This window comes from Hordeum vulgare, chromosome 1H (assembly GCF_904849725.1).
Source record: "Hordeum vulgare subsp. vulgare chromosome 1H, MorexV3_pseudomolecules_assembly, whole genome shotgun sequence".
Lineage (NCBI taxonomy): Eukaryota > Viridiplantae > Streptophyta > Magnoliopsida > Poales > Poaceae > Hordeum > Hordeum vulgare.
In genome coordinates this window covers 314,310,893-314,330,766 of record NC_058518.1, presented here as the reverse complement: position 1 = coordinate 314,330,766, position 19,874 = coordinate 314,310,893, and the positions used below count along the sequence as shown (strand labels likewise).

The following is a 19,874-nucleotide window of genomic DNA, read 5'->3' as shown; positions in this document are numbered from 1 at the left end:
AAATCAATACCTCAAAACTATTGCAAGTTACTACTATACTTAAATAGCAACCTCAGTTACCTACTCATGCAAGACACACAACGCAGTGCAACGAGCCAACTCTCTAAACAAGAGAAGCATGATAACTCAAGGGAGTTCCAAAAGCAACCTAAATAAAATCTCTTAAAAATATAAAGCATGAAAACTAAGAGCTAAGCATGACAACAGTTATGAAAAGATAAAGAACACACAAAAAAGATAAGCATGAAAACCTATGTAGTGTTCTAAGGTGGAGTGGAGCGTGTTTCTCTCCCAAACAAATAAGGCTAGGTTCCAACTTGTTATGAACAGCAAGCAAACCTAAAACAAACTAAAAAGTAAAGAGCGGGACGCTCCAAGCATAGCACATAACATATGAAGTGATAAAAGTAAAGCATGGAGAAGGACGAACTAATGATTGTTGATGGAGAAGGGGATGCACGGGGGCATCCCCAAGCTTAGACTCTTGAGTCTCCTTGAGTATTTCTTGGGGTTGCATGGGGGCAACCCCAAGCTTGAGCGCTTGATACTCCTGGGTCTTCTTTCATCATATTCCATCGTATACTTGAAAACTCCCTTCATACGAAACTCATCATAAGCTGAGGCCATAGTAAAATAATTTATTATCTACTGGAAATAAATATTTTCATGAAGAGATACTGTTTCTCAAGATTGCCAAAAGGTTTTTTCAAAGAAAAAGCAAGCTTAATATTTGCAAAATGATGAAAACGCAAAACATGGGAGAATCTGGGAAAAACAGAACAACATGCAGTAAATAATTGTTTTGGAGCACTTCTGCAACTCAAATCAAAAACCTCAAAATAGATGCCGGAAATACAATTACATAGAGCATTCTGTAAAAAAACTTCAGATCAAAAAGATGCTTTGGTGATTTTTGGCAATTTGTTTCGTCAAGCAGACAGAATCTATTTCTGGACAACATGTCACAACTTTTGAACTTTCTTGCAATCGGAGGCTAAACCTTGGCACAAAGCTTGAAAATAAAGATACAATGATGCTGATACAGTAGTAACAAGCATCAAGACCACTAAAACTGAAAGTAAAAACAAATTGGGTTGCCTCCCAACAAGCACTTTCTTTTATAGCCATAAAGACAGGCTTAAGATTTTAATGATGCTCTCGTAGAAATAAGAGTTCTAGAACAAAAGAGAGCATCAAGAAGCAAATACCAAACACATTTAAGTCTAACATGCTTCATATGCATAGGAATAATGCAATAGAATAATTCATTGAAGCACAAAGCAGTAAGCATAGGAAGACAAAACATGTGCAACTTCAAAACTTTTGATATAAAGAGGGGGAACTTCTTATTTTTTAGATATTTAGAACCATGTATCCCCCTCTCATTATAAAATTCAGTAGCGTCATGGATGAACTCAACAATATAAATATCACATAAGGCATTATTTCCATGATCCAAAAGCACAAAATTATCATTACTCTTCTTACAAGCAAAATCTTTCTTATTAGGAATAGTGAGAGTAAAGCAATCATTATCATCATGGTAATCATCATATTTAAGAAGCATGGTATCATCAAAGCAAATTTTCTTCGCAAACGTTGGGGGACTAAAAATATCATGTTCATCAAACCCGTCATCCCCAAGCTTAGATCTTTCCATGTCATTAGAAATATTGATATTCAAAGAAAGCATACTAATAACATTGCCACCATCATAATTGTTATGCAAATAATAAAGTTCCATAGGTTTTTTAATTTTCTCCACAAACACTTCATGTCCTAGTTCAAGATAAAGTTTATAAAGCTCTCTCATTTTTGTTGTTTTCCATTAAGCCTAACTAGACTATAAGAATCTAAAGCAAAAACTAGAAAGCAAACTAACAAGACTAAAAAACAAAGGTAAAACATAATGTGCAACTCCCCTATTTTGAAGACTGGAGTCCCCGGCAACGGCGCCAGAAATTTGCTTGATGACGAGTTGATGGATATACTTCTCGCCTCTTGTTGGTTACCCCAAGTGCAATGGTGGATATGTAGTCAGCAGCAGATTTCCCTTACACGGGGACTGTAAGGTTTATTGAACCAGGAGGACTCCGAGGATCAACAAGTAGGTGTTCGCTGCTCTAGCGCTAGCAGAAGATGTGGACCTGCACACACAACAAATAACTTTGCTCCAACGAGTATAGGGAGGTTGTCAATCTCTCCGGCCTTGTATTTTGCAAAGGATCAAAACACAAGCGGGAATAGTGATAGCCATTGCAACGGAAAAGTAAATAAAAACAGTAAATGGTGGAGGTTTAAGCAATGGTGGTGATATGGACCGGAGTCACATGATGTTCACTAGTGATGTCTCTCTCCCAAAAGACGATAAACAACTATGCATGGGTAAACAAATTACAGCTGGGCAATCGATAGAATTATAAATGCACTGCAATGCTAATCATGCTACTAGAAAGTTAGAGGCTCAAAAGTAATGGGCAGTATGCCAAGACAAGTAGTAGACCGTTTATTCATCAACATCTACTTACTAATCATCCACCTTTAGATATCTATCCAGAACATCTCGCTGGTATTAAGTTGCGAGCTCCCACCCAAAGTGTAAACTCAAAGCAAGGGACAACTGCATTATTGAACTTTGCGTAAGGTAAACAATCCTTGCAACCGTGGTCCCAAGCACCGTTGTTTTCTCCCTGGTGGCAACAACACATCCCCTAGTCTCATGTTTCTGTCACTCAAGCTAGACATCAGGGGGCATGAACCCACAATCATGCATAACGCTCCCTCTTGGAGTTACAATCTACTACTCAGTCAAAGCAATAAAAAGCATGAATCACTAAAGAACATAATATAAAAGGATAATCAAATATATAACTCATCACAATCTGAACACAATCTCATAATCCATCGGATCCCAGCAAACCAAGCATAGCAACAGCAGGTAAATTACATAGATGCCTTGATCATGTAGGGCAACTCACAAGGGCTAAACATTGAAGCAAAAGATTGGAGAGAAGACATCGCATAGCTACTGGTCATGGACTCATGGTCCAAGAAGGACTACTCACGGCACATCCGAGAATCATCCATGGCGGTGGAGAAGCTCCCGGAGGTCAATCCTCCCTCCGGTAGGGTGCCGGGAAGAGGGCTTCTGACGCTCCCGATCTCGGAAGCGCTGCGGCGGCGGAACGATGGAGAAATTCGCGATTCTGGATCTCCTAGAAGGGTTTCCTATCGGAGAGGTAAATATAGGCTGAAGGAGGGCACCTGAGGAGGTGGGCCTCACCCAGGCGACCTGGTGGCGCGGTTAGGGGGTAGGTCGCGCAGGGAGGCCGCCTAGGAAGGCCCTGGCTCCCCTCTGGCCCATCTTCATGCTTCGTGAAGCTTCTGTCACGCTGATTTTCATATATTTTTCTCGGGATTTTTGGGGCTCTGTAAATTTGGGTAAAAGTCCCTACAAGAAAGACAACAACAGACAGAAACTGGCACTGGGTGCACTGAGTTAGTAGGTTAGTCCAAATATGTGTAAAAAGGTATAAAAGTGTAGCAAAACATATAACATTGTCACCCAAAAGATCATGGAACAAACAAAAATTATAGATACGTTTGGGACGTATCAGGTCCTCGTGTGCCTCCCGGGCTCTGTTTTCTTCCTGGGCACGCACTCTAACCTAGACAAAGTCATCACTACTAGGTATAACCATAATAGTAGTGCGTGGCAATTGTCTAGTAGTAGCATGGGGGTTTGCGCTACTGCTAGCCTGCTACAGCTATCTTGTAGTAGTAGAGTGGGTACCGCCCCGCGCTACTGCTACTTTTGGTAGTAGTAGCGCGGTTGACCCCACGCTAATACTAGTTAGCTGTAGCGTGGGTCGGGGACCCGCGCTACTACTAACTATTTAGGAATTAAAATATAAATTTCATCCATGGCTACTGTTGCTGGGCGTCATCGTCCTCTCTATCCGTTGCTGCAGCTGGTCCTTGAGGGGATCAAGTCGTCCATGGTGATGGTCCTTCCCCACCCAACTCGTGCTCACACCTCTGATCCACTGTAGCTACAAAGGAAGAGAAAAATATTAGAAAGAGGAAGATATAGATAGAGATGGTAGGAGTAGGAACTCACCGGTGGCCACCAGTATTGGAGTCGACGCCTGAAACCCTAGAAAAGCCCGATGACCTGATGCTTCTTGTCATGGGACCAGTGACCATCGTGTTCACATGTCCTCATGAGGCCCTGTCTTGGTGAGGAGGTGCAAGTGGTTGCGTCCATGGAGGATCTGGCCACTGCCATGGACGGAGCTCCGCTAGTCTCCCTCTCCTTCCAACAGTAGAGTAGGAGGAGGAAGGAGGGGGAGTGGAGGGGGTTACAGTGGAAGAGGAGATCGCCATATTTGGGGGAGGCACCGAGGTGCAAGATCGATGGTGTTAGCGGGCGAGAAGGGTCATCGCGGGTGAGGGAGAAGGGGAAATCCACGGAGTGTGGGTTTGGGTTTGGCCCTCCGCGTGCTATGTATACACATGTCTTTGTGGGTCGATAGTAGTAGCGCGTGGTTTTAACCCAACATTATTACTATGGCATGTCCCCGAGGCTCGGTGGGGACCACTTAATAGTAGCGTGGGGTTTATACACCGCGCTGCTACTATCAACTTAGTAGCAGCACGAAATTCATACCCCACGCGACTGCTATGGCCTGTCCTGGGGTGCAAGTTGGGGTCAACTTACTAGTAGCGTGGTTTTTTCACCCCGTGCTACTACTTTCAACTTAGTAGCAGCATGGTTTTATACCCCGCGCTACAGCAGTAGCGTGGGCGTGATACCCCATGCTACTAGTAAGTGTGTGCCTATAGGCTTTTTGCTAGTAGTGCATTATATATACTCCCGTATATTTTGACCACCCCATCGGAGTTTCTCCTTTGTTCTTGTTTCGAGCTATGTTTCTGATAGATCTAGATCGCCATGACAACATCAAGCTCCTCCCAAGGACATGTTCTTCGAGAAGGTCATCAACCCTTACCTACCGGAGGTGATGAAACACTCTCATACAATTGAGATGCATGAGGGGGTGCTTCAGATCTGTGACGTGCAAGGGTCGAAGAAGGATGTAAGCGAGAAGGTCAGGCTCACAGCAGTGGAGCAAGAGATCTTCAAGTGCCAAGGGATGGGGGAGCGTGGACTCAGCGCCAATCACTCCATGATCATGGATTCTATTCGTAACAATAAGAAGGACAACGATGAAATTGGGCAGATGATCTTCAAGCTCCATGACAGGCTCCAAGACCTTTAGGCTCAGATTTTTTATATGCAAAACCAAAACTGTGAGCATGAATCTCGTTTCTAGAGGATGAGTATAGCGGCAAATTTCAGTATTCCAAAGACGAGCTCTTCCTTCTTAAACGGGGAACCTATGCCATGGAAGACAGAGAACAAGCCTGCTACAACATCACCACCATCACCGAAGGACACCTGAGTACATGGGTATGGGCACCACCCTTAGCTTGTTCCAAGCTTGGGGGAGGTGCCTTGGTATCGTATCACCATCACTTTCACCATTACCGTATATCTGTAAAAGTTGTTGAGAGTAAACAAACTTAGCATTAGTCATTGATACAATTTGTGCAAACTTATGATAGAGGAGGGGAGATTTACATACAAATGTACTATCTTGGACATCTTTTATGATTGTGAGCTCCCATCAAATATTATACAATGATCAAATGTTGATGTTGGACATGGAAGAGAACATAATGATCATGATAGTTTACATTCACTAGAAGTTATATGGTCTTGGATCCTTCAACATGTGGTGCTTGCTTTAGATCTTATGTTGGCCAAAAAAATTTTGCACTAAGTAGAGATACTGCTTGTGCTTACATAACCCCTTAAACCCAGTTTCTTTCCATGAGAGTCCACCATACCTACCTATGGATTGAATAAGATCCTTCAAGTAAGTTGTAATCGGTGCATCGAGCAATAAAAATTGCTCTTAAATATGTATGATATTTTATTGCAAAGGAAAAAAGCTTTGTACGATCTTGTGATGGAAAACAAATAAAAGAGACAAAGTGTATAATAAATTTTGCTATCATAAGGGGCAATATAAAGTGATGTTCCTTTGCACTAAGAGTTTACACATACAAACCTTAAAAGCGCATGACAACCTCTGCTTCTCTCTGCAAAGGGCCCATCTTTCATCTTCATGAATTTAGTTTTGTGCAAGAGTCTATAAAGTTTATCCTTATTCTAACCTATTAACTCTCTAGTTGGCAAGCATCATGTGTTGGACACAGATCCAGACAAATGCATCCACTTGTATGTAGGTGATCATGAAACATTATTGTTGACATTATCCTCGAGGTAAATAAGTTGGGTGGAAACAACTGGGAAGCCCCCATCTTCCTATGTGTCCGACGGAAACAGTAGCTCCAAAAATATGCAATGAGTGCCAGCAATCATAGAAGACTAAATGATAGTTGAGTACGTGAACTTGCTACAATGAAAAGCTCTTACATAGACTCTTCTCTAGAATATTATGTATTTTCATCATCTCCATGACTAGGCACACGGTTTGTTGATTGTCAATAATGTTTATGCCTTATACTTCAATGTTCTGGATGGATTATTACTCGCTTATGAGAAGCTATATGATGAAATTTTTCTGCTATATTAATAATCATGATGCTCTCATTTCCGTATTCTATTTTTATCGACATCTCTCTCTAAAATTATGAGGTCATTGTTTTCAAGCTCAGCTTTCGCTTGAGGACAAGCGAGGTCTAAGCTTGGGGGAGTTGATACATCCACGATACATCATGAATTCGTATTGATATCTATGTTGTTCTTGTCCATTATACCTCATTATGATATAATTCTTATGACTTTTCTCTCTAAATGTGTAAGGTACATCGCAAAGAGTGAAATCACCCGAAACTGGAATTCTTGACCTAAAAACAAAGAAAATGGCACAAAATTCACTAGACTCGAAATGGCTTGAAATTTCATAGAGAATTCTTATGGAATATATAAGAATTACTGGGCCAAAAATAATCTAGAGGGGGACCATCTGTCGGGCACGACCCAACAGGTCGCAACCATCCCCCTGGTCGCACCCTCTTGGCTCGTGGTGGACCAGCAGGTCTCCCGACCCCCCTTTCTCTCATATGGTGTGTTTTTACCTAGAAAAAAATCAGAAGAATACTTTTGGGACGAAGCGCCACCGTACCGAGGCGGAAACCTGGGCAGAGGCCCTTTTGCTCTCCGGCAAAGAGATTCTGTCGGGGGAATTCCTCTCCGAGGGGGGGGGGGGATCGAAGACATCGTCATCACCAACGCTTCCTCCTTTGTGGGAGGACCAATATTCATCAACATCTTCACCAGCACCATCTCATCTCCAATCATACTTCATCTCTTGTATTCAATCTTTGTCTCAAAACCTCACATTGATACATGTGGGTTACTAATTGTGTTGATTACATCTCGTAGTTGATGCTTGGTGGATTATTTGGTGGAAGATATTGTCTTCAGATCCTTAATCACCATTATCACACCTCTGATCTTGAACATGTTGATGGGGTTTGAGTAGTTGATATTGTTCCTGAGGACATGGGAGAAGTATAGCTATAAGTAATCATGTGAAGTTGGCATTCGTTTGATATTTTGATGGTATGTATGTTGTTGATTATTTTAGTAGTGTCGTGTGAACATCGACTACACGACACTTCACCATGTTATGGTCCTAAGGGAAGGCATTGTGGAGTAACAAGTAGAACATGGGTTGCGAGAGTGACAAAAGCTTATACCCCAGCTTATGTGTTGCTCTGTAAGGGGCTGATTTGGATCCACATGTTTCATGCTATGGTTAGATTTATCTTAATTCTTCTTTCGTAGTTGCGCATGCTTGCGAGAGGGGGTAATCATAAGTGGGTTGTTTGTTCAAGTAAGAACAACACCTTAGCACCGGTCCACCCACATATCAAATTATCAAAGTAACTAACGTGAATCAACTCAACATGATGAACAGACTAGACAGTAATTCCCATGTGTCCTCGAGAGCGTTTGCTTTTTATAAGAGTATTTCCGGCCTGTCCTTTGCTATAAAAAGGATTGGAATACCTTGCTGCACGCTTGCTACCATTGTTACTTGTCACTTGTTATGAATTATATTGCTATCGAACTATCTACCACTGTCACTTACAACACTTGCAGAGAATACATTGCCGAAAACCACTTGTCATTTCCTTCTGCTCCTTGTTGGGTTCGACACTCTTATTTGTCGAAAGGACTATGGTTGATCCCCTATACTTGTGGGTCATTAGTAACCGTTTTAGAAAAACATTCTCATAGCACCAAATCAGAAATCCCGTTGTGGCACGAAATTATAGCTTCTCGTCCTGCGTCTGGTACACCTTCTTCTCATCGGGTCTTCCGTGTACTCTTGCCATCATCACATGTAACATGTTGGCTATCTCTATGATATTGACATTAACGTGGCAATCTCGTGCTTCCAGCCATCATTCCGTGATTCGCATGCCACTTAAGATTACAACATATAACCATCTCATACATAAATTCATTATCATGACGAAGGCTATACCACATCATATGCAAACCTTGCAAAACCAAGTTAGACGTCCTCTAATCGGTTTTAGAAAATTTTAGTTGCGTGGTTACCAGTTTTAATAAATAATACCACGTACCTACGTCCACAATTTAGGAGATAAATCTTGTTGCTAGATTAACTTTCGAGGTGTGTGTGAGGGAAGAGACTAAATTAAAAAATTCTAGCCCCACACTAAACTTTGTCAAATATGCATGACCCCTCGAAGATCGTTCATCTTCACCGCCCTCTTATATACGTGGAGGTTCACTATTCTTGACTATGGTGAGGCCCAAAGAACTGTTAGCAGATCGTCGATAACCAGAGACGAGCTATTGTCAGAACTTTGTGAAAAGCCACATCTTGCTGTCAATTAGCTGAACCAAAGCAACACCCAAGGGAAGCATAACAAGAACATCAAACTCTGACATCCACATCTGATCTAGATCGCAACTTGTATCTACTCATAGAAGGCTCATGATGCCACTATTGTGAAACGTAGTAAAAGACAAAAAACGCCCTACAATCAGCCAGGAAACACGATGAAGATATTCTAATTGTTAAGATCACAATTGATACTGTCACCAAGTTGCAACGTAAGATGAACGTGATGATGTAGACCATACTTGGAGTCCCTTAAACCATAGATGAACGATCTCTCGAACCGCCCACGAACGAACCCTCGAACGAAAGACCAAAAGCACGACCTCTCTACTTGGTTGCAAACGGACAAAAACATAATAAAATGGGGAAGGGCGGCGGAAATCATCATTTTCTCGCCAGTCCCTTCCCATTCTGGTCGTTAATGCGACTGTGCCACTCCTTCATGTAGGCGTATGTGTGTGACGATGCATCATCGTCGGAGCTGGAGGTGGAGCCGTATGTAAGGTCGGAGTTCGAGTTGTGGGTTTGTCCCGATACCCTGGGAGCAGGCGGTGCCTCTCCTTTGCATGGCGTGCCGCCTTAGCCTTCGTCGTTGCGTCCTTGTTTGCCTAGCGTTCCGACAACTCGATGGCGAGTCAGAGCACCTTGGCATTGTTGCAGCGGAGGCGCCACACATTCTTCTTTTCCGTCACGAGAGAGCAGCGGAGGACCGACGCAAGGAGCGTGACATAGGAATCGACCGACGCGCTCTTCCTCGGCCGTTGCCGCTTGCAGCGGGCTGCTTGTGCCTCGGATTCGGGCGTCCTCATGCGTGTCGGCGCGTGCGTGGGTAGGAGAACCCAAAAATGGTCGGGTACCACTTCCGAAACAAGCGGCGGTGGTGGGTGGTGTACTTGAAGGACAGGAGTAGAGCGATCGGAGCTGCGAACCGGCGGGACGGGTCGGCGCTCCATCGACTAGCGACGTGCACTGGGGAAGATGATCCGTCGACGCCGCGTTGCTCGAGCAGTGACCGCCTCAACGCCATGTGGAGGGCAACCTCCACACCGATGGTCGAGGGGTCGGATTCTCCGACTGAGCCAGCGCTGCTTCCGTCGCCGGGCATCGAAACGGATAGGATGCGATCATAACTCGAGGGAACAGAAAGGAAGTGAACTGAAGTAAGGATTGACCGGTGCCTACGGTTTTCCAGATGTGGCTATTTGTGGGTCACGTATGGATCTGGTTGGACCAAGCCAAGCCGATGCGGCGAACACATCCATGCGTGACCGGGCTGCCTCATATCCGCCTTACTTGGACAGGACATAAGGGACGTCGGACTGACCGAGCGTTTGAGGCCGGACTAAATTTTGATAGTCCGATGGTATGTTAGTAGTGATTGAGTAGCCGAACAATGTGTGTAATGCATCAACGTAGTAGTTACATGATTTATACAAATTTAAGATATGAAATTAGAGGTGTCCTGCTGTAGAATTTGGTACATGCTCTTAAACCATCGTTCGCCATTTTAGCTGTCTCACCGGTCAGTCACGCGGGCCCGTGGTCGTCAAGCGGACGAGAGACGAAACCGGGATAAGCCTGGGGAGGATAAGACCATGATCCCTCCTTCTATCTCCCCCCTTCCTCGTCACCACGCCGCGCGCGCCGCACACGTACGTACACACCCAACTCCTCTCTTCTCCTCTCAGCCAGGCAGACGCGGTCCCCGCATTGCATTGACATGGTCTCGTCTTGCCTCGCCTCGCCGGCCACCGCGCGCGGCGGCTCTGCTCTACGCCTACAGCTCCAGCCGAGGGGGTGCCGCGTCACGTGCTTGGCCGACGCGGGGGGAGCCGGGAGTGGCGGCCGCGTCAAGGCCGTGGGAGGGTTCGCGTGCGGCTTGCTCGCAGCCTGGGCCGTCGCGTCAGCCCCCAGCCCGGTCTTCGCCGCCGGCCAGGTTGGTGGTCTCCTCCGTCTCCACCACGGGCATTGTGCGATTCCAATCACCTTCTTATTTCTTTTTTTTTTCTCTCGATAAAGCCCTTCTTATTTCTTATTTCTTGAGAGGAAATTTGTAGAACCCGACGACCGCTAGTCGCTAGCGCAAATAGACTCACGTCGCGTTTTCCTAGGATTTGGTGGTAGATGAGGGGAAGTCGCAGTTAGGTTTCACTTTTATTCGATCAAATATACTACTAGCCAGTAGGGAAATTGCTTTCTAAATACTCAGTTTAACTCTCCATACAAAAGGTACTCTTGAACAACTGTTGGAGATTAGTTAAACAACAGTGATAATCTGAAGAAAAATTGCTAGTATTGGTTTTGCAGAAAATAATACTAGTTGTTTAATTAAGACTGAAGGTGAAGGCTAAGAAGGGAAAATTTTCAACTGACATAGAGTACTTTTTAGAAGGAAGGCTTAAGACGAGCCTAACTTCAAATTAACCAAGCCATCAACCAGGCAGGGATTACATGACACCAAGCAACATCGGCTGAAAGATACAAGGGAAGGGAGCTGACTGATCAGCTTAGAACACAAGGCACACTACAAACGAACAAACAAAGAAAAACAGAGAGAGAGAGAGAGAGAGAGCACCAAAGAACAGACAAAAGCAGAAGAAGCTTCAAGGATCAGCTTACAGTCTGAAAGAATGGTCAACAAGCCTGATCCACGGGATTGGATACACCCAACCCAACATACCTTCTCTACCGCCAAAGAGAAAGCCCACCCCCCCACCCCCGCCGTCTAGGATAGAAGGCGCCACACCGTCGGAGAGTAGAGGCGCTTAATTGAGAGATTGAGAGCTACAACAGATTCGGCCTCGAACCTAGAGAAGCCATTGTACATGGCTAGCTTCACGGGGAAATGTGTGGGCGCGCCCACACACACACACACACACCAATCGCATCGCTGCCGCCCTTGGATGACCGAACACATTGGGAAAACCAACGGGAATAATTGCAGAAGAAGGAAACTGCAAAATCACGGCATAAGCGCAACGAGGAATATCTGAGTACTGAGGCATCCACAGCGCCAACCACGTTGCTGCCACCGGAAAGTGGACCCTATCCCCTTCCGCCCTGGATCGAAGGTGTCACACCGCCAGGAAACAGCCAGGCTCTTGGCCAGAGAAGAACACCACCTCAAAGATAAGTTGGGGATTTGTTGGACCTATGAACATCCATTGATTGGTGCAACTTGGACTCTACAACCACCGAGCGTCAGCCAACCGCATCACCACTAGCCCAAAGAACCAAAACTTTCCCAGATGGTGCCTCCATGCAGGTCACGACGCACAAGGCGCCGCGGCGACCCAACCCGAGGCGGGCTTTTGAGCTTTTGCCGGGGAACTGGGATGCGGGTGGAGAAAAGAGACCTTAGTGGCGCCTCCAGGGGGAATGCAGCTCACTTGTGCATTGCTGCTTCCATGGCCGGAGCAACTGACCAAGGGTTTCCCCCTGGTCTCAAGCCTACACAATGAACTCCCCACTTTCTCCGTATCCGGCAACCGACGGCCGCTAACAGGCAAAGTCAGCGGGAGTGAGCTACGTAGGAGAGGACCGTAACTTTGTGCTCTGGAGCGATAGAGAGAAAGTCCGAGTTGCGACCACTGTCTGTCTATCGCCTGCCGCGGAGACAATGTCGGCTTGCCAGACGGGGCTGCCGCCCTGGCAACCAGAGTCATTTCTGAAGAAATAAAGTAATGAGCATCTCACCACGACCTTCATCGTTGTCCGCATTGGCTTGCCCGGCGACCACCTTGGGTGGCGGCAAGGGAGGAAGAGGGTGGAGGGGGTGGAGCCGCCGGGGAAGCCCTAGTCGCCCTTGGGAGGACGACACGAGGGCCCCCGAAGCGTCCAAGAGGTCACAACGGAGTAGTACACTTACCACAGTATGTATTGTGCACTACTGCAATTTTGTTACTTACCAAGAGCTCTGTTGTATTTGTTACTATCTTGTACTCCAAAAATAAGGCGTATAAGTTGTCCTAAGTAAAGGTTTTCTGTGTTTGACCAGGTTTATAGATGAGAGTGTCAATATCTACAATACCGAGTAAATACGTTATGAAAATATATTTCATGGTGAAACTATTGATGTTGATTTCCTATTGTAGGTATCTATATTTTTGTAAGAAACTTCGTCAAACTGGGATTATATGTTAATTTGGGGTTGGCATTTGCATCTAGACTCAGTAACTGATACAACTCTAGAGAAGCAGGAAATACCTCGGTTTTAGAAATCATCGTCTTGTTGCATAATTTAATCAGATTAACTGATTATGGCATGGCAATTTTCAATGTAGGAATACCTTATATATTCTGATGTCTTTTGTAATGTGAAGCACGTTTCATAAAAAATCACTGTCATATCTGTTAGAGAAATGCACTTCATTTTACAATCCTACAAGTTTAACCTGAATATGTACTCATCAGTTTGGCACTATAGTACTGTTCTTGAAAACTGCCTTCTAGCATTAGAGCTTACCTTCCTTTCTACATGGTTTTAGGGCTTCTTTTATTCAAAGGATTTTCAAAGGAATAGTGGAGGATCAGAATCCTTAAGAATTATTTTTTTGTTGGTTTTTAATTCATAGGACTGAATCCCATAGGAATTTCTCTAAGGATCGACTACGCTACATTTTAAAGGAAAATTTTACATCCACTCCAACCTCATGTAAATAATCTTTTGTTTTTCCTATGGTACAATCAAAGACACTTTGGTGCGGACAAAATCCAGTAGGATCCGGGTGGGCATGCCACTGCAATCCTACGTTTTCGTTCTATATATATACACATACACATACATATATATATTCTGAGATATTTTGTCGAGTAGGAAAAGTTGTCTGAGATAGCACTGTTCCCTGTTTGCTTTGGTTGTTAGAGGTTGCCTCCACTATCAACAGATCCAAAGAGGTGCGAGGCTGCATTTGTTGGGAACACAATTGGTCAGGCAAATGGGGTGTATGACAAGGTGCTTGATCTCCGGTTCTGTGATTTCACAAATGATAAAAGTAATCTTAAAGGCAAGACTCTGTCTGCGGCTTTGATGTCAGGCGCAAAGTTTGATGGTGCTGACTTGACAGAAGTTGTCATGTCCAAGGCCTATGCTGTTGGTGCAAGTTTCAAAGGTAACAGAAACATAAGTAAACACCTTAATCGTTTGTTACCACGGTGTATTATTCATTGTTGCATGGCTTCCAAATGCTTGACCTTTTCATATGCACCTTTGCATTGATCATGGCTACCTTATAGGCAGGGCGTAAAATGCTTGTGTTATTCACCACACTAATCCTGGTTGTTGCAGTTGCTCCCAAATACTGACCATTTTCATATCTACCTTTGTGTTTTCACATCTACCTTTGTGTTATCATGCTACAACTACAATATGAACATACAGATAAACACTTGTCTTTGAAATTCTTTCAGGCACGAACTTCACAAACGCAGTGATAGACCGTGCCAATTTCGGAAAAGCCGACCTGGAAGGTGCAATTTTCAAGAACACTGTCTTGTCGGGATCAACCTTTGATGAGGCTAATATGAAGGATGTGGATTTCGAGGACACACTCATTGGCTACATTGACCTTCAGAAGCTTTGCAGAAACACCAGCATCAACGAAGGCACAAGATTGGAGCTGGGATGCAGGTGATTCAATCACAGCTGCTGCACTTATGGTAGCATCGACGTCCATCGTCCGGTAAAGATTAGTAAGTCAGGTCTGTTATAGAGCACGAGCAGGATGACAACCCCACCCCCACCCCCCTCTCCGAACATATGTATACCGTAAATATCATACCACAGCTGCACTTGATCTGTGCAAACACAACTTACAGCAATGGAAGAACCTTATGCATTACATGTTTTTTCCCCTTTATATATAGATAGATATCGTTCACAATTCAGCAACAGCATGCTATCACTGATGATGCATGAGCTGGATGGCGCATGCATGCTTTATTCCAAATCCACACATGAATTGATGAGACCCTAGTTTACTACGGAGTATATATATGTGCGCTTGCTTGACAACATCAACATTATTCGCCTCCCCCTTGGGTTCAGCTCCTGCATGCCATGCTCGCACGCGCACCCTAGTATGTATGACATGACCCCTACAAGGGCCGATGCTACTCACGGACAGTGCGCAATATATGCCTAGATGCACCATCTAAAACGGCCGGCAGCCTCGCCGGCACGGCCGGGCACCTGCCGGTGAGGTCGGTCTTTAATTGTCTTTGGCTCGAGATGAGGTCGCGGGTGGCGCTGCTTGTTCCGGCGATCGGTTTCATTCGGTTTCGTTGTTGCTGCCGGAGTTGTTGCCGGAGTCGATGACGCAGGTCTCCACGCCACCGGTCATCCAGAGGAACCACGCGTAGCTGCTCCGGTGGTGGCTGCTGTCCGGCTCCTCGTCGATGGCGCCCGTGAACATGTCCTCCGCGCCGGCCAGGTCGCCGCGGGCTTGCCAGAGGAACACCGCGTACCTCCGCATCGCCTCGCCGTCGGGCGGCTCTATGGCCACCGCACGCTTGAAGTAGTCCTCCGCCCTGCAGTGGTCACCGAGGTCGATCGAGACGAGACGGCGGGTAAGGACCATGACAAATTAAATTAAACGGGTGCATCTTATTCTTAGCAGAATGCATGAGAATTAATCAATGTTCAAGACCATGCACGGCGACGGCGCTATATATTTACCTGTCGAGATCCTTGTCGAACTCGTAGAGGAGCTGCGCGTAGTTGGAGAGGATGAGCGAGTTGGCTTCGGAGGTGGCGATGATCCGCTCGTACGCGGCCTTCCGTATGCCGGCGCGGGCGGCGTCGATGGCCTCCTGCTCGTCGTCGTCGACGCCCAGCGGCATGTCGTCGTCTTCCTCATGATGGATGCCGATCCTGGCCCAGAGCTCCTTCTCCACGTCCAGCCCCACCAGCATCGGCAGATCCTCCTCCGCGTCGTCTTCGCCGTCGTCATCGTCATCGACGGCGGTGGCCTTGGCCTTGCTGGCCGACTCGTCGGCCTCCTTGGCCCTAATCCTTTCCATCTCCATCTCCACGGCGGTGCCGAGGCAGGACGCGACGATTCCGAGCAGTCCCACGGCGAGGTCGGGCGACTCGAAGTGTACCTTCTGGAAGACCCACGCCACGGCATCCCCGGCGCCGCGCGCGGCTCCGGATGCTCCCCCGACCGCCGCGCCCTGCACCGCCTCCACCGCGGCGGCGAGAGCGGCCACCGCGCACCCTGCCGCGCTCGTCGCCCGCGGCACCCCGCGCGCCTGCGCCGCCATCTTCCTCTTGGCCTGGATCGCCCGCAGCGACGCCGGCATCGCGGCCATCGACGGGGGCGGCTGCTGGTCGTCCCTGCCGCACGCGGCGACGCAGAACCGGGCCTTTCTCCTGTCCCCGAAGGGCGAGGCGGCCGTCGCGAAGGCCACCGACCGGGGGCTCTTGGGCATGCCAACCATGGTCGCCGCCGCCATCCTCTCAGACGAGACGAGATAGACTAGGAACGAGGCCCCTCCCAAACAAGACCGGCGTTCGTTAGTCCGGATCCAAGAACCTCCCACCAAAGGCGGTGCGGAATGGAGGTCGATCTACTGCGAGGTTGGGGATGGGTAGCGCGGCAATGGCGGGGCATATAAAGGCCGCTCCCTGGCCGTTGGCCCCCGTGTGCCACGCTGGGAAACCCAAATCCGGTGCCCGCGCGTGGCCCGCACGCCTCGGCCCGCCAGGGGGGAGGTGTCCGGTTCTCCATGCGTGCCTTGCGCCAGTTCAGCCCTGGTTAATTTCGTCCGGGGAGGGGAAATGGCTTCATCGGCCGCGCGGTGCTCTCGGCGCTTTGGCCGCGCCCGCGGCCGGCGTGATCGATCGCCAGCTACGCGCCACGGGCGCGCGCGCTGGCGTCCAACCTGGGAGGCTGGCTTTGCCGATGCGTGCGGTGCGAGTGGAGTGAGCTAGCTGCCGGAGTGGCGGGAGACCGCACACCATTTTGGGAAGGTGACAAGGGTCTGTTGTGCATGCGCGGCTTTGCGTGGCTGCTTTATCTTGGGTGAATTATCACATGTGCACAAGAAAATATCTGTGAACCTTTTTTGAACTTGACAGTGAAGAAAACGCGAAAGTGTCCAACTTATGGCGTGGTGTGGTGGAGGGTGTTGGGTACATATGCGATCATGCGGCGTGGAAAGATAGCATACCAAACTGTTACGTGCATCGTACCTCCATGCATTATATTTCACGAAAACATAGGAAGTACTTATATTTAGGAAAACATAGGAAGTACTTACACTAGGAGCGAAGGTAGATTTCAGGTAGTTGATCTGTGAAAGGAGCTTCTGTCTTTTCTCTTTTCTTAAACTTCGACGACCTTTATTAAACGATAATCATATCAGTTACGAGCAAGGAGTGTAAGAAAACAGGAGGTTTATGCCGTCACTTTCCAGAAAAAATTTCCTCTCTAAGTGTAACAGCCCGAGACGCTTCAAAAAATAGGAACTTAATAAGTGTGTCATGCTTAGACAAAGAAAATTATCAATGTGTTTTTGGACATGGTAAATGTACCGTGTGGTACAATAATGATTACGTAGGCAATGCCTTTTTTCATGATAAGATTTATTTGTTATCAATTCATGACAAAGTGAATTATGCAAGCCAAGTTCTTCGTCGAACAACGAGCAAAGGAAAAGAAAGAGAACTCACGATTCCTCGAAACTATGCACTGTCGATTGGGCCATATGTGGGAACCCCGACTGGCAAGTCGAGTTCGCCGTGCCCAGTGACCCCAAGGATCAATGTTCACCGAACACATATACTGAATAATAGAGTCTTACATCCAAGTACCAAAATTATTACATCGAACGACCAGAAGGTCGGGTTCAAGAGCAAGGCCTAAAGCCAAATTAAACGGATACATCGAGTAGCGGAAACTCGTAAGGGCTAAGCGGTGCCCATGCCATCAAGCCTACACCGTCAGGCATTCTGACTTGGAAGCGTCCTAGATCGCAGGTTCTTCTCCGACGGCGTACTCATCGCCAAACTCCGGTCCTTCCATGTCTGGTCAATAATATAACTAGTGGCAAGCCAATGAGTACTTTGAATGTACTCGCAAACAGCCCATGATATGAACATATATAGTGAAGAAAAATAGTAACATGTATCTTTAGTGGAATGCAATGTGGTGGCATGATCAGGTATATGCAACAAGTTAAAGAATTACTCTTAAGAACGGGTTACAGATACCAACATATCTGCTAGGGGTTGAACACTCCGGGTTCACCCTAAATGCCAAGTCATCGGACTTGTCATAACCTCAATGTATTAATGAGGGCTAAACCATCCGGGTTTACCTTATATGTCAAGTCACCGAACTTGATCATATTATTGTGATTATCATAACAACATCTTTGTAACACCACACACACACACTTTTGGTTTATGCGGAAACACTCGACGTAGTTAAAGCAGCACAACCCAACTGTCCTAGACCGTGGACACGGCTATTTGAATAGTTTACACTCTGCAGAGGTAGTACGCTGGACCCACGAGAAACGGGAAACTTCCGTGTCATCCACGACTCGCGGTATATCACATATACCCGAGGTAAGTACCCGATCATCATCTTCCCCTGATGATACTAGACAAAGAGGTCCACTTGATTGGTACCCAACCCACATGTTGTACGTCCTACGAGCACCGACTCTGGACCGTATCAACCATGCAGGGACCAACGGTGTGCCTGGAACTCATAATAATGGCATAGTCGTCCTACCTGGCACGACCCCATCATGAGAGTGACACCGATCACTCCCGCCACTAGTAATGTGGCTCTTTGCTAGTACCGACTAGAGTAATCAACAAAGCCCCGTCCCATAAAGGGGTATCGTGGTCGTACTGGTAAGGTTGGGACGGTCGACACATCATAAATCTAATCCCATTTCCGAAACCATACTCACACCAAAACACCGGTGCATCACTTCACCAAAAGTGATCACCAACTCATCATCACCCTCAGGCATTAGTGGCACCCGACGGGGTTTTCATAAACTCTTTATTTAACTCATCATCATGTTCATGGTAATATGCTCTATCATTACTTGTCAACATGGTAATAACATGATCCTCACGGGGTAGGGTCAAGCTCAATGCAATGATTCTATAATTCTACTAGTCAGCATGACAGTAGCATGATCCTCGTAGATGGTAAGATCAGCTCATCATGCTCATGCTCCGAGGAGCCATGTGAATAACATCATCAACATGCAAGTGCTTCGGTGAAGCCTTCGGTACCATCGCATCAATGATGAACCGGCACTGTGATCACATGCAACGGGAAAATACTTGCTATTCTAGGATGCATCATTTCATATGCTTAAGTCATGGCAAAAAGGGCTGCTTGCCTTGGTCAGCTAGGTACCGGGGTCTTTGAGGTCTTTCGCTCCGGATCCTCCGTCACTCGGTAACTCTACCGTCGAGAAAGGAATAAATAAATACTAGCTCTCACTAAAACAGATCACAAAGTGCTTTTAAAAATGTTGCAAGGCTTGAATAAATTCAGTTTATTATTTTGGAAAATGTTTCCTATAGTTTTTATTAGCTAAGCATATTTATTTAAAAGCAAACAGAAGCAAACAAGTGCTTTTTAATATCATTTTATTATATCAAAATAGTTTCTGTTTTTGATAAATGTCAAATCTTACAGAATCAAATACTACTCATTTTTAGAAAATTACTGGTGGAAGAATCATATTTTTCTACTGGCTAAATCTTTTTATAAAAATCATTTAAGTTACTGGATTAAAATAAAAGGAAAAGGCGAGGGGAACAGATCCAGCCGGCCCAGCCAGCAGGCCTGGCCACCAGGCGCGCGCGGGCCAGGTTCAAACCTGACCTGCGGGTCCCTGGGGTCAGTGTCAGCGGCTGCGCGC

General features: G+C 46.3%; 2 protein-coding genes across 2 annotated transcripts; one reads left to right on the top strand and one right to left on the bottom strand.

The window, feature by feature from the left end:
• Positions 1-10,581: 10,581 nt before the first annotated feature.
• LOC123433283 (thylakoid lumenal 17.4 kDa protein, chloroplastic) lies at positions 10,582-14,815 on the top strand. The gene is made up of 3 exons (XM_045115444.1): positions 10,582-10,911; positions 13,840-14,086; positions 14,385-14,815. Exons 1-3 carry the CDS (start codon positions 10,696-10,698, stop codon positions 14,606-14,608), a joined length of 687 nt encoding a protein of 228 aa, XP_044971379.1. The 5' UTR covers positions 10,582-10,695; the 3' UTR covers positions 14,609-14,815.
• LOC123433267 lies at positions 14,787-16,597 on the bottom strand. Its single transcript, XM_045115443.1, has 2 exons — positions 15,652-16,597; positions 14,787-15,503 (listed from the first exon to the last, which is right to left on the bottom strand). Exons 1-2 carry the CDS (start codon positions 16,428-16,430, stop codon positions 15,245-15,247), a joined length of 1,038 nt encoding a protein of 345 aa, XP_044971378.1. The 5' UTR covers positions 16,431-16,597; the 3' UTR covers positions 14,787-15,244.
• Positions 16,598-19,874: the final 3,277 nt, after the last annotated feature.